The sequence below is a fragment of the Hyperoodon ampullatus genome (genome assembly GCF_949752795.1).
Source record: "Hyperoodon ampullatus genome assembly, chromosome: 1".
NCBI lineage: Eukaryota > Metazoa > Chordata > Mammalia > Artiodactyla > Ziphiidae > Hyperoodon > Hyperoodon ampullatus.
In genome coordinates this window covers 196710880-196725715 of record NC_136914.1, presented here as the reverse complement: position 1 = coordinate 196725715, position 14836 = coordinate 196710880, and the positions used below count along the sequence as shown (strand labels likewise).

The following is a 14836-nucleotide window of genomic DNA, read 5'->3' as shown; positions in this document are numbered from 1 at the left end:
TTCTTCCTCCCCAATCCCACCCAGCCTTTATACCCACCTCTGCGTACATTTTTGTTTGTTGGGTGGGTGTGTGTGTGTGTCTGTCTCGACCCCTTTATCCTTTCTCCTCCTGAGTGTGGGGTAAAGCAGGAAAAGGGATTAATTTGAGCAGTGGAAAAAGATTGTGTTAAAAATGAGCCACTGATATTAGAAAAATAATTTTAAGTTTAAAGGCCTAAAAAATGCATAAAATTGAAATGTAATTGATATAGGCAAGCGATTATGCAAATACTGCTTTTTGTCAGTAATCCCATTTTGGTCAATTACACACTTTTTGTAGAACAAACAGCACTTTCTCCAGTGTCTTTAAGATTATTATACATTCTTTAAAAAAAAAAAACTGAAGAAATCTTTTTTAGTCTATTTAAAGTTGCTGTGGTTGGAAAGGCAATTATGTGCCTCCTGGCAGTTTTAGGAGAGTAGCTGTCCCCAAATGGAGCCTCCCAGAACAGATTGCCAAAGCCCAGAGGGCAGTCACTGGTGCGTAAACATCAAGGCCCGGCAGGGGTCTTCAGGGCTCAGGAGTGAGTTGTTCACCCCCAGTAAATGCTGCTCGGTGTTAGACTTTTCTGGAAGTCACTGGCACAGGAAGTTCTGGGTATTGCTGCCAAGATTTGATGTTTGCTGCTTGGGGCTCTGAAGGACAGTCAGCATGTGGCTCCACCACAAGTAGGAATCACAAGATCCCGGCTCTGCTGAGCCCACTAGGACGTTCTTTGAAAGGACTCTTGGAGAAATAGCAAAAGCAGGATTTCATGCATAGATGATATCTGTGTTCATAGACAACTTGAGAAACATTTCATTTAGTGTGTCTCAACTATGGTTAAACACACACATATTTGGCCAGCTCTGGTGTATAGAAATGCAGAAGCTGAACCTTACACCCGGTTTTCCCATTCAGTGTATTTCCAGCTGCATCTCCACCTGTCCCAGTATAGACTTAGCCTGCCAGGAGAAGGTACAAGAAGCAGCAAGTGAAAGATGTAGCAAGAGTGACTTAGTTTTACCCATTTCCCTGGAGAAGAGCAGGAGGAAAGCTAGAAGTGTGGTGGGGTAACTCAGAAAACTTGCTTAAATGTCACCAGGGCAGGGGGCGTGTTGCAGAAAAGTAGAGCAAAGGCTTCAAGGGCTAGAAGTCAGCCTGGCCAGCACTGCAGTGCGTGACTCGAGTTTCAAAAGAACATCCTCCCCTGCCTCTTCCCTAATAAAAATGATAATGGAATAGCCACAGTTCGCCCCAGGATTGGGCAGATGAGGGTAGAACAAAGTCCCATCCCTATCACAGGGATGGGGGGCAGCATAGGTAGGGAAGTGGGGTCAGAAAGACCTTGAATCCATTCCTGCTTTGTCTTTCTCACTGTATGGCTAAGGGCAAATTTGCTTAACCTCGCTGGGCCCTAATTTCCTTGTCTCTAAGATAGATAGTTACGTACCTCCAGGAGTTTTTGCAAGGATTAAGTGAGGCAATATTAGTAAATTACCAGTTACTATTAGGCTCTTAATAATGGGAACAGCTATTATTTTTATTCATAAATGTAGGTAAAATTTTCTTCCATTAGATTTGCAAGACAAACATTAAATATTAAAAGAATAAATTATACATCCCCTGGAACTTGTCCTGATTGCTAGTGTTCAGGTGAATCTGTGCAACTTCAGTTTGCCTACTTGAAAGTCAATGAACTGAAATCCACGTGTCAGACTTGGATCCTGTGGACACTGGGAAAAATGAGAAGCTAGTTCACGGAGACGCCCCTGCCCTGTGCTAGCCTGAGATGGGGGAGATTTCTTTTTCCACTTACACCAAGTAAGAAACAGCTTTAAGAAGGTTCGGTCATTCAAACTTCTCTGTTGCCTTCACCCCGCACCCCCGCACCCCTCTCTTTCCTACTTCTTCTAACTTTCAAAATACACGGATTAACTGCCCAAGCCATGCTGTTTCTTTTTTCCATCTCAGAAGAGCTGTTTCTCATTTTCCGTTAACAAGTCCTCTAGAAGTCCACATTAGAAAGCTCTAGGGAGCAAAAACTTTTAAAGAGCTGAGAATTTTTTAAAAGATCTTTGAATATTTAAGTGCCATTTTTCCCTCATGAAAACTGTGCTGCTTACCTCAAGAGCGAGGTTATAATTTAACCCTCACCTTACCATCTGCTCCTAGGCTGTAATTTCCCCATGATTCAGAGAGATGCAGTGTTTTGAGCTAAAATGCTAGGCTGGATTTTAAACACAACTTACACTGGTTTCTAACTAAGCTAACTACTCATTTGGCTGGCACCATTTTTCCAATCAGATCTCTGCACTCAAAGCTGATTTTTCGTTTTCTTTGATGCTGTGGCATTTTATCAGTACAATAATCAGAAGTTGTGTTAAAAAGCAAAAGCAGTAATACAGAACAAAAGCAGGCAACACAAGTCTTCAGAATAGTCCTCAAAATTGTGTATTTCTGGATCCCATTTTATCTCTTCTGCCCTCTTTTCGAAAGTTAACATAAGTAAGCTCGCATGTTCAGTTTATAGCAGGGAAAGGCTTGGCTATATTGGCAGAAAAACCTTAAGCCCTGTTCAACTTTAAGGATAAGAATTAGTCAATATCAAAGCAAAAAGAGGGAGGGAGGGAGGAGAAAAGATATCTTGGTACCTGAAGCCTTTCCATTATGGGAGCTGGGGAGACCTGGGACAGATAAAATGGGGAGACGAAAGGGGAGATAGACTGGTTTTGAAGAATACTCAAAATAGTAGCAGTGTTAGCTTTCTTTACATTTTATAAAATATTCTGGCCTTTTCTGCTCTGAAACTTAAAATGACTTGCGTGGAGATAAGGACTTGACTGACACTTAGCCATCGACACATTGCATCGGATTCTCTGACTTGTCTTTGCAGGCTAGTTCATGTGCTTGGTTAGAGCTGTTACTGATTTTAAGGGAAGGAGTTGGGTCTTCATTCCGTATTCATGAATTCTGAATTCAGGTTAGCGAGCTATTAGAAAACGGGAGAGGCTGTTTCAGCCTAACTCTTGTTGGAGAAATTCTTTGGGGGGGATGTAGTGATGCCTCGTGGGATCGTGGCTGTACTGATTCAATATCCTGGGTTTCCAGGACAGTCCCAGCAGAAAAACCTATTCTCGTGAGTGAACCTGCGGTCTCATTTTTAGTTCAACGCAGCCATCTCCATGAAGGGTTTATGTCTTGTCTTTGTTCTGCCAGTCTTAGCGTCCCAGTCGGTGTTCCACTTATTTAGGGACGTGTGCTGTGCCCTTGGAGAGCCATCTCCCACCACAGAAACCCATGTGTGTTTGATTTGGTCCAGAGTCACAATTTAGGCACTTTCCGTGAGCAGCACCTTTGCAGAGCAAACTGTGTAACCACATCTGCCGAGGGCATGTGGGGTTCCAAGGAAGGAAAGCTACTCGAGGAACCAGTTTGAGGTGGAATCAAAACAAATGATTATGAGGGGTTTCTCAAAGTGTTTTCTTAGCTGCAGTACCTCTTTGCTCCATGATATTGTATATGGAACCCTAGCATATGAAATGGGTCACAGCTGAGCTGGGTAGCTAGAAACCACACCTCCAGGCCTCCCCATCCCACCCAGCAGGCCTGGGGACTCCATGAAACTCAGCAGTATGGACCAGAGACAGCATGAGCACCCAGGCATCTATCTCAGCCCGTTTCCCACTCAGCCAGGCTGGGGACCAGCTTTGCTTGTGGAAATTCTCTCGAGAGGGCCTTTGGCTATTTGTCCCCATGCGTTTCTGGGTGTCAGGAGCAGTCTTTCCCCAGGTGTCATGAATGTACCTTCCTGACTACAGGTCTGTTTGGTTGGGTGGGTTCTCCAAACCCAGCTCTGAACTGTGGTTTGCCGTGGTGTAGCTTCTGGTGCTGGGCTCCTCCTCTGTCCGCTGGGCTCCCGGGTATGGCTGGATGCCGGTGCAGGACAGTGGCAGTGGGGGACGTGTCACTCGGTTCTCTTACCTTAGCCAGATGTCTCCTGATCACGTTTTGTTTTGTTCACTAGATGATGATTCAGATCTGTACTCTCCTCGATATTCCTTTTCTGAAGACAGTAAGTGACTTAGAATTTCTTGGTCGTAGGGGAGGAAGGGAGAGTGGTGAACGAGGGAAGACATCTTCCTGTTTTCAGTTTTCATCTGTTTTAAAAGTCTTTCACACCCACTTTTTCCTTCTCCAGCAAAATCTCCCCTTTCTGTGCCTCGCTCAAAAAGTGAGATGAACTACATTGATGGTGAGAAGGTAGTTAAGAGGTCGGCCACGCTTCCCCTCCCGACCCGCTCTTCCTCGCTAAAATCAAGCCCAGAAAGGTAAGTGCTCTCATCAGCTCTGTGATTTTAGGTTCTCATACACAATCTCTTTCTCTGGGTCAGGCAGCATTGGAGCCAGGAGTCAAGTAGACCTGAGTTTGAATCCCTGCTCTGTCACTTATTAACAGTGACTTGTTTTTTCTGAGTCTCAATGTTCTCATCTGTAAAATGGGGATATATTTTGCATTCATAGGGATGTTGCAAGGACAAAACAAGGTGCTGCGTGTAACATTTCTAGTAGTGCCTGGCTCACAGTATGCACTTAATAATGTTGACGATAATTATCATCACTTTTTACCTCTTCACAAGAGAAATCTTAGCCATAAGATTTGTCATGTGTTTTTATACTCTGTGCATACTGATGGGGCCCATAGCAGAGAATATAATTTTAAAATGAAGCCACGCTTTTTAGTATCTATTTATTTATTCAACACATTATCAAAGCATAAGGCTCACATGGTTGTAATGATATCAGTCATCTGTTAATGCCCGCACCAGATGACCCGATTGTCTTTTATTGAGTCTTCTGCCCTCTGGAGCAACCTCCTGTGCCATCCGGACTGGTGTCCCATGCGTCTCCCAGCTCCATCTTCCACCACTTCTCAATCCACAAAAAGGCCCTGGCCAAACTGAATTACTTATTTTTCCTTTAAATACACACTGTTTCACACCTCCAAACCTTTTCCATCTTCATAGACAAATGAACGGCTGTTTTTGAAATCCCACATATACGTAAGTGACATCTGCCTGAGGAATTTGATAATTAATCTGAAAGGAAGGCTGGGTATACCCGTAAATCCTTACAAGTGCGTTCATCGAGCGCCTGCTGGGTACGTTCTGTGTGCAGGTTGAACCAGATGTTATGGAGGAATATAAACATACATAAATCATCGTCCCTGCCTTCAAGAAGTTTATAGCCTTGCAGGAAAAACTGAATATAATATCACAGTGCAAAGTGCAATTATGTGCATGTATAAAAATTTTGCAAATAATTTCCAAGACTTCATGTGTCCTCTGAAATTCCTCACTGGATCGGGTTAAGTACTTGTGCCAAAGGCTGCAGTTTTGATGATTACCGGATGGGGTGTGGAATAGGGAAGAAGAACATGGTTATAATAACAAATAACATTTATTGAGTGGTTCCTGGGGGCCTGGTGCTCTGCTAAGTGATTTACATGCTGAGACATACTGTCTCATTTAATCCTTAAAGCAACCCCATTTTTCAGATGAGGCAACTAAGGTAGATAGTGGCAAAGTGCTTGGCCCAGATCAGCTAGCTAGCAAGTGCTGTAGCAGAGTTGGAGCCACAGCTGCCTGGCTCCGGGACCTGCATTCTCTCTCACTGCACTAGCCTGAGTGGGAAGTACAGGCATGTCTGGGGAATGATAAGCTCCTGAGAGCAGAGCAAAGTGAAGGATTTTTCCAGAGCAAGCTCTGCTGCTGCTGCTGCTGCTTCCTTTCTTCTCTTTCTCTTCTCTCTGCTTCCCGGTGTCTGGTTGTGAGCACAGGACACCTCAAGCCTTTTGTGAAGCGAACACAGGGATCTGTTTGTTTGAAGAAGGAAACCAGCACAACTAAATGCTTTGGGCGGAGTCCGATTTTGTGCCTCGGATATAAAAATTCCTTGATTAGACTAGAGTCAGCCAAAGTCAGACCTGTCGGATGCCAATTTTCATGAAAATAGCTCTAATAGGATTTCCTTTCTACAGAAACGACTGGGAGCCCCCAGATAAGAAAGCGGATACAAGAAAATACCGTGCAGAACCCAAAAGCATTTACGAGTATCAGCCGGGCAAGTCCTCCGTTCTGACCAACGAAAAGATGGTAATGTGCATATTAAAGTTCTTTTGTCTCACCCTGCCCGTGTTCTTTAATCCAGCTGCACTGTGTGTGCACTTGGATTACATTCTTTCTCCCTTGAAATAGACTTGCTTTGTTTAGAAAACAATGAAAATATGAAGCATTTTTACCCTTTTCATTTTTGCAGGTGTTCACAAAATAAGTCCCGAGAGTATGCTTTGAAAGAATCCTCTCATTGTGGCTTTGTTGCTCTTTTTGCTCATGGTTGTCACTAATTTTAAATTTTGTAAGGTAAAGGTGGATTTTGCTGCTATCTTTTTTTAAACATCTAACCATTCGTTTATCAGGCTTATTACTAACTGGAGTAAAGTTGGGGTTTTTTAGGTGACTTATTTGAACATGTGCAAAGTTTGTAGAAGTTACTAGTACATCATTAAAAGCCAAATAATTAATATGATGATGTGACTTGGGGGAAAAAAGCCCCAGGCTGTTAGAGTATGTCTTTTAGGCCTTCCTTTTCTGACAAGTGCAATAGAGAGGATGAATTTCATAACTCAGTCTGGTTTATGGTTCCCTATACAAGTTCACATCTCCAAGCAATTATCAGTGGGGAAAATGGCCTGTATGGGCATAGCAGACCACCCTGCAAAAGCAGGGGAGAATTTTTACAAACTGATTAGTTTCATATCTGCCGATCACGTTTCCTTTTATTCACCCTTCATTAGAAAAAGCTGGTTTCAGAATTCTGAACATGGTTAAAGGGATCCTCCAAAGCTCTATAAACCCTGCAGCTGTGCCAGCAGGATGGAATTATCATGCTGGGGATTGATTCTTATTAAAATGCTGTTACCACACTGAGTCCAGAATAAGTAGGCCTCTGAAATGTGGGCTCAAATTATTCTCCCTCCACCTCTTTTGCTCTACATGTTTTTAAGGAATAATTGATTTGACTTTTAATAAAATAAAAAGGTGACATCTTTAAAAGCACAAAGGGATAAGTAATTTTAATTAGGAAGAAAGGTTCAACAGGTCACAGAAATGCTTCAGAGTTGTCATTCTTCAGCGTTTACTGTGCACCACAGTTATTTTAAGCAAAAAGTTCTGAGAGGAGCGGAGAATTTTGCCTCTGGCTCCACCCTGCATTGGAGTTTCTCTCTCTCTTAGAAAGTAACAATTATGGAAGGTAATCCTCCCTACAGGTCTTCCTAGAGAGAATGTCATGTCCTTTGAGTATATTCCCGACACTTGAATTACAAGTGGTGGACACACCATCACATGTCAGTGCACTTCAATGATTTTAGAGACTCTGTAGGCCTTTGGGTGCTTTTGTGTTGGCAGTTTATTATTTATTATTGTTCATAGACGGTCATTGATTTATTGAAGGCTTGCCCCTTAATTTCTCCTTTGTTTCCTCCTCCTTTCCTTGGTTCCTAATAATTTGACCACTATTCAAAACTAGGAAAAAAACAGTAACATAGTTTTATTTTTCTCACTGATACCACAGTGGTCACAATGTCTTCCATGTCATAGTCCTTGGGATCATTTATATTGTTTTTACAGACCCCGAAAAGTAGCACACAGTGCCCACAGGGCCCTCTTTGGGGAGTTGTGGTGACCATACACATGGATTGCCAAGCACCGTCTGGGTGTTCCCACACAGGAAGCCCCCTGGTTGTACCAGGACCTGGGCCAACCCAGTTAGGACATAACACCAAAGGCTGGCCAGGGAGGAACATCACTGTCCAGCTGTTTTAGTTTCGTGCCTTTCCCTCTATTTAGCGCTGTTCTTCCCAAAGAGTCATTTTTCATTTTAGAGAGAATCTTCATCTTTTCACAGTCTATGCTTCACAGGGGTTGAATTCATCCTTTATTTTTGAATTTCTTTTCCTGCTATTTTTGCCACATGAGCAGAAACGTTGGAGTGTGAGTTTCAGCACGTGAGTCCTGCCTTTTGGTTTCCAGTGCCGGGTTTACCAGAATTTGAGGAACCCCCTTCCTTCCACAGCCACCACCCCACCACCGCACGCGCGCACACACACACACACACACACACACACACACATACATATACATTTTTGTTGTTGTTAACTGTGAATAAGTATACTAACTAGAGACAGACAGATGTAAGAATCTAAATGTGCTCTCAGAAATGCACATCTCCTTTTAAGGGGGAAAATCCACTTTTCCCCCCAATTCTTTTCCAGTTGGAGGTGCCCGTGTCTGCTTAAGCCTGGCAATTTAAATTGTGGCCTCACAGGCACATCTCTCTGTCTGTTGTTCACACAAACATTTGAAGAGTAGGCTGTAAAGGTTGCCTTAGAGCACATCTTGTCCCTGGAGCAAACCCACAGCATCCCAGACAGACAAACACTGTGCTACCTTCAGAATCCCCCCAGGAGATTCACAGTCTTGGTGACCCATTCAGCTGTTTGGCAAACTCATATGAAGTTCTTCATAACTGTTTGGCCTCCCTCTTATCATAGTATGAGTCCATTTTCTCCTCTTCTGGTCTTGGAATTGGAGACCTGTTGGTCAGTCCTTGCTTTGTCAGAAATGGCTTTTTTCAGGCTGTGTTCCTTTTACTTTCCTCCAAAGTCCCTTATAGAACTGAACTTCAGCTCAATTCAATAAATATATACAATTGACCCTTGAACAACATGGGTTTGAACTGCACAGTCAACTTATACATGGATTCTTTTCAATAGTAAATGCTATAGCCCTACACAATCGTGGTTGGTTGGATCTGTGGATATAGAGGAACCGTGGCTACAGAGGGCCAACTGTAAATTATACTTGGATTTTTCGATTGCATGCACCCCTAATGCCCGCACTGTTCAAGGGTCTGCTGTATAGAATAACTTTGATGTGCCAAGCTCTGCATTAGATGTTGGAGTTCCTGCTCCCATAGGGGTATAGTAGGAAGGACAGACATTAAAATCGTTATCACAGACACGATATATATTTGAAAGTGTAAAACAAGGGGATTTACCCAACTTGGTTTCTTCCCATTTCACTGTCACCTTGAATTCCTTCCTGACTTTTCAAGTTTGTCACTTGCCCCTGTTTTAGCTTAGTGTCATCCACAAACTAAGCAGGCCCGCCCCCTTCTCATGGGGAGTATGAGAAATGTAAACAGCACTGGACTAGGAATTGCAAGGTCGGAGTTCTGAGTTCGAATTCTGACTCTGCCTTATGTCTTGGGACATCGCTTAACCTTTCTGAACCACAGTGTTTTCATCTATAAAATGAAATTATTATCTGGCCTGCCAGCCTCACTGAAACACTGAGTGAGAGGATCATGTGTGACAATGTGGCTTAAAGATCTATGACCATTATAAAGTGCCATGTAAATGACCGGGCTACATTCAGATTATTTAATTAAAATCTGAAGCTAGTCTCTGGCTCCCGTCCAAGCAGCAAAACTGTCCTTCAGGACAATCAGGTGTCCCTCTCAAGTCACCTGCCTTTTCTGAGGATTTTGCCAAGCTGGGAAAAGATAGCCACCGGTAGCAGAGAACTCAGCCTGGCCTTGTGGAATCTGCTTTGCCTGCCAGTACAGAGAGCCTGTTCTGCATCCAGAAGGACGTTTTCTGCCTGTCTGTTCTGTACTTGGATCTGTAGTGGAGTTATAAATGCAGAATCAAATGCTGTGTGGTATTGCCTCTTTAACTTTCTCTCTGGCAGCTCAGAGAGCTGAGGCTGGCTGCTCTGGGTCCAAGCTGGTTGACATACCTCCTGACTCAGTTCTCAGCCCGGCATTAACCTCAGCAGTAAAACAATCTGCAAACAACCTTTGACAATAAAATGGGTTAATTCTTTCAGGACTGAGGAGCAAAACATTCAGGCAGTTTCCTGAAAGAGTTGATACTTTTTTTTTTTTAATGAAAAGAAACTACTCCCAGAGAGCAATTTATAAATAGTCTTTTAAAATAATAAACATGAAATAGGTTTCATGAAACCCCATCATACAAGGATCTGGGGTGTCCCTGTGTCTAAACTGTCTCTCCTGAATAGTGGTGTCTTTGTAGATATTGTGCCTCATTTCACTGAATAAATACAGAATCCATTATTTTATATAATTGCAAAATCCATTGAGAAGGAACACGCATTCTCCAAGGTTTAAGCCCTATGCCCCTAAAGACAGTTGGAGGAGGTTTTAATCTGGATTCAAGAGGGCAGACTCTGTTTCAACATATATTTCCCTTTGATTTCAACTAACGTCTATCCAGTTAATTTCTGTTGAAGAAAAGTCCTCTGCCATATTTTCCTCTATTTAAAGCAAAAGTAGAAATAATGGTAAAGATTCTTATAGGGATTTTTAGAAGAGATTGGTAAAGGTCACTAAGGAAGTTTACAGTCACTTCAATAAGCTACAAAAGGCCTGTTAACTGAATGTTAAGAAAAATGTGTCCAGGAGGAGCAGCTTTGTGAAGGAGTCACTTGGAGATGCGTCCACAGGATCTGCAGTTTCCTTCCTCATGTGTCGTGGCCCTGAGGGCGTGAAGTTTCTTATGATGTTTTCAATCACAGTGGAAAATGTACATTTTCTATTTCATATTGTTGTCAGAATATCACCACCTCTCTCTTTTGTGACTATCAAGATTTTTTGAAATGTATATACCCGTAGGAATTAAGCCGTGAGCCTCTAACACTTCTATCTGATGTGACCATATCTCCGGTTTATTAAGGGGAAACCTGATTTGCTTTCCAGGCATTCATTTTCCAACTAATTATTTCCGGAAACACATGCTCTTCCACAGAGCAAGGTACCAGAACTTTATAAATATTTGATTAAACATGAAATCCCATGGAATCATATTATCAGTCTGTGAACTACTTTTTAGAGTCGTATAAAATGAGAAATCTAACTTATTTTTGTAACATAACCCCAAAGTTTTTCCCCCCCTATCGTTCTGTTATCTGTCTTGTTCAGCTTTTCCCTTGCTTTATTTTTTCCCTAGTTCTTTAATGTTTATTTCGTAGAACACAAAGTATATTCTGTCTGTATTCATCCCCCATGGATGCTTGTTTAAAATGTTTTTTCACTTGTGTCTACTGTTTTTACTTACATCATCTTTCACTTTACTCTGTATGGGACATGGTTTCTCACCTACTCATGTGCCATTAAAGATGCAGTATTAACAAATTGGCTTTTATAAAAGCGTCAGTATTTGCTGCTTATTTTGAAAACCTTAAGGCAGCCTTGCAAATAAGTACTAAAACTGTACTAGCCCATAAAAAGTGTTTGCTGTACTCATCTGGCATAGATGGCTAAACGTTTGATGTGTTCCCCAAGTTATTTGCTCTTAACTAATAGCTCTTTGTAAAGAGGGATAAGGGCTCTCTTTTCTCCCACCACTCCGACAATTGCCAAGGGAAACTGTCATGCCCATGTTCAGATCTGTTGGGAAGGCGGCAGTGTGGTGCAGCGTTCTCCATCTGTCGTCCCTCTGCCTTGGGACAGAGAATGACTCCCTCACTGCTCCCTACCTCAGTGTGCCTGTTTTCATAAACACATCCTTTCCCGCCTGTTTCAGCTCCCCTGATTTTGCTCATGTCAGTAAAGAAATGGATGATCGCTGCTGTTGAATGCAGGTGCTGTATATTTCTGGAAACCACTGCATCTCTACTGGCCGGTTCCTATGTAATCTCTGCATAATGTTATCCTTCTCTCTCTTCCATTTCCCTATCACCAACCCTTATAGAGTCGGGATATAAGCCCAGAAGAGATAGATTTAAAGAATGAACCTTGGTATAAATTCTTTTCGGAATTGGAGTTTGGGAAACCGGTAAGTTTAATAGCTTCAGTGGTTATAGACACCTGTTTTCATAGTGCTGTTGATGCATTGTTGCTGATAAAAAAAATCAGACCTATTTGTAAAGAATTCAGGAAGTGGGGAGCAGCCTTGTTGGCTGTCAGTGGTGGGATTGTCTATTCTCGCTACAACCTGTGAGCTTTCCATTGCTTTACTTCACCAAGAAAGGACAGTGAGCTCTAGACAGCATTTCTTGCTAGAAAATCCCCCAGAAGACATGGCTAAGTCATTGCTTGTTTCAGGACCTCCCACCACTAGCAACAAATATCACACACCTTGTAGATTGCATTATTTCGGCCTTTGGTTCAGTTCCTTGACCAAAGTCTTCATGGTGTACTGAAGAAGACAACCAGGAAAACGCATTACACACTGAGAAAGACCAGCATTGTCACTGCTTTAAATAGAAATTTTAGAAGCACACATGAAAGGGAAGTGCCAGCGCAAGTGGAAACGGGCCTCTCTATGCAGAGGTGATCCTCGAATGCCATCCTGTTACAGGCGACTTTTAGGGAATGATTTCTATGAGGTAGGATAATATTTCCCAAAATTAGAAATGAGAGTTAGGAATTGTAGCAAACTTAGTATTCAGCCCAATAGCCTGTAGCTTCCCTGTGATGTGTCCGAGTTCGCTTTGGTACAAATTGATTTTTGGCACTTAAAGCAGGATTTTCTTGGACTTGCACCCAAAGGAGCATCGAACCAAAGGGAGAATTGAGCTCAGTTTTCCACTGGAGATGACTGGAAACTGACTTTAAAGCTCCAGTTACTTTAAAGTCTTAATTATTACAGCTGCAAAAAGAATTTACAGGTGGAGGGATTTAGTGTATAAAAAATAAAACATTTTATTAGATGTTTGTATGAGACTTTAAGCATTGAATCGGCATTTGAATCACCATGATTTAGAATGATAGTTTTATTTGCAGATAGCAATTAACTTTATAGTTCAGTAAAATGTTAAATTCTGTAGTACATTTTTTAATGAAGATGAAGATGGAGAAATTTAACTGTTGCTCTGGAATTGCTGAGCTTTGTTTGAATGTTCAGTCATTTTCTGAGTTAGGAGCACCTGCCTTGCAAACACCCCTTCTTGTAGGAACAGGCATTCCTCCCACTTTGTCCCCTCCCTGACACTGTCACCTAACGTCAGCCGAGGTGTCCTGGATGAACAGCGCCACCTAATGACCAGAGAGGGAAGCATCCAACCCAAAGTCTGCACCGTCTCCTCCCCAAAGCTTTGGTACACCCCTCACTTCTCCTCTCTCTCCCTGTTTTCTCTGCTGTCCACCATTCACACATCAATGAAGTCTACCTCACGCAGTCTCTTCCACATGCAAAGATTTAACAGTATCCTAACCCTTTTCCTTTTCTTTTTCTTAAAACCTGCTCAATTATCTCACAAAAAAACCTGCAGAAATGTGTACCCCTGCCCCCTCAAAAAAAAGACCATGATTGGTACACGCAATAATAATGCCATGCTTTCATCAGAGAAAGCAAAAGATATTAGCTTTAAATTGTTTATAATAAGGAGTCTATGCCACTGAGTTTTGAAACCCTGTTCAGAATCCACAAATTTCTAGCCATCTCTTCATTTGCCAGATAACAAATAACTGTTTTAGTTTTACTGAAATATTAACTTTTAGGAAAAGTTATGAAGCCATTTTTTTCTAATTAATTGTGATTGGTTTGTTTTATTAAATCTGTCATCGTAAATAATACTCTTTTCATTAGCAGTAGACAGCATTTCAGTCACAACATATTTAGATAGGCTCCGTGAATAGCTCCGTGAATTAGCATCGTTTCTGCTGGAAACTGTAGTCTGAGCCCACACAACCAATCCAGACAAATGTTGACAACACGGTCCATTTGCATACGGGGACCTTCCTATAATTTGTATTCCTAATTGCCTCTTAATTATTTAAAGACTTAGAGATGCTTTTCCAAAAGGTCATTTTCTCTGAAGCCAGAGTGTTCCTTGCATAGACCTTAGAGTCCTTCTTAAATGGGACTACCTCTTTTTTGTGTAGGTCTTTTAAAGTAATAGAAGATGATACTTTTGAAGACTTGCCAAAATAGCTTAATCAATGCCTATATCCTGAGGAACAGCACTGAGGTGAACGGGTGCTTATGGTCTGAGTCATCCTAAGGGTGGGCTTGTTATCTGGTTGAACCAGGTTGATGACTCCCAGAGTTTGGGAGGAAGGTGTGATGGGGAGAAATTTTTTCTTCACTTCTCTCCTACCCCAATCAACTCTGGGCCACAAAAGAGCAAGAGACATAAATAAAAGGAGTATAATCCATGGCAGTTGTTTTGGAAGATTTTTCAGTCATTCAGAAGCAGAATGAAATTAAAACTACTATCAAACCACGTGGATCATTGTTTCTCCTTTTTACGCCATATGAACCTAGTACCCACTTGCCCCTAGTAAAGCCTGCTAGAACTTTAGACATTTATCCTGAACTCCTTTCTTCCTTGGCCCCTTCACTTAAAGCCACCCAAAATGAGCTGAAGTTTCAGCAAGCTCCTGACGGTAATACCTTTTAGGTCTAATGAGTTGTAGGATATCAACTAATTTAAGACTCCAGGGACCATTTGGGGGAAGATTATTTAAAACCAATTTAATTGTAAGCACTGTCTTATTTTTTGCAGTAAGTGAGTAGAGCTACCATCAGTGACTTGAAAACATCTCCATCCCCAGATGAACAATCCAACTGTATTAAGTGCTTAAAGATGAATGGTAATTGTCAGTGACACTTACTTTACAAATTGCAGAATATATGCAATTTATATTACATACAGGAGTTACTGGTGAAGGCACCTTGGAATCAATTACGTTTCATTTGTAAAATCAATTACTTTTTATTTGGCCTGG

At 41.9% G+C, this 14836-nt stretch overlaps 1 protein-coding gene across 1 annotated transcript in view; it reads left to right on the top strand.

Moving 5' to 3' along the window:
• Window positions 1-14836, top strand: part of SORBS1 (sorbin and SH3 domain containing 1) — a gene marked incomplete at both ends in the record, with an annotated part of 113437 nt that overhangs the window by 47738 nt on the left and 50863 nt on the right. The window contains 4 exons of the mRNA XM_079711869.1: window positions 4047-4094; window positions 4221-4350; window positions 6060-6174; window positions 11856-11939. Of these exons, the coding sequence (XP_079567995.1) occupies window positions 4047-4094; window positions 4221-4350; window positions 6060-6174; window positions 11856-11939 (377 nt within the window). The remainder of the gene's footprint in view (window positions 1-4046; window positions 4095-4220; window positions 4351-6059; window positions 6175-11855; window positions 11940-14836) is intronic.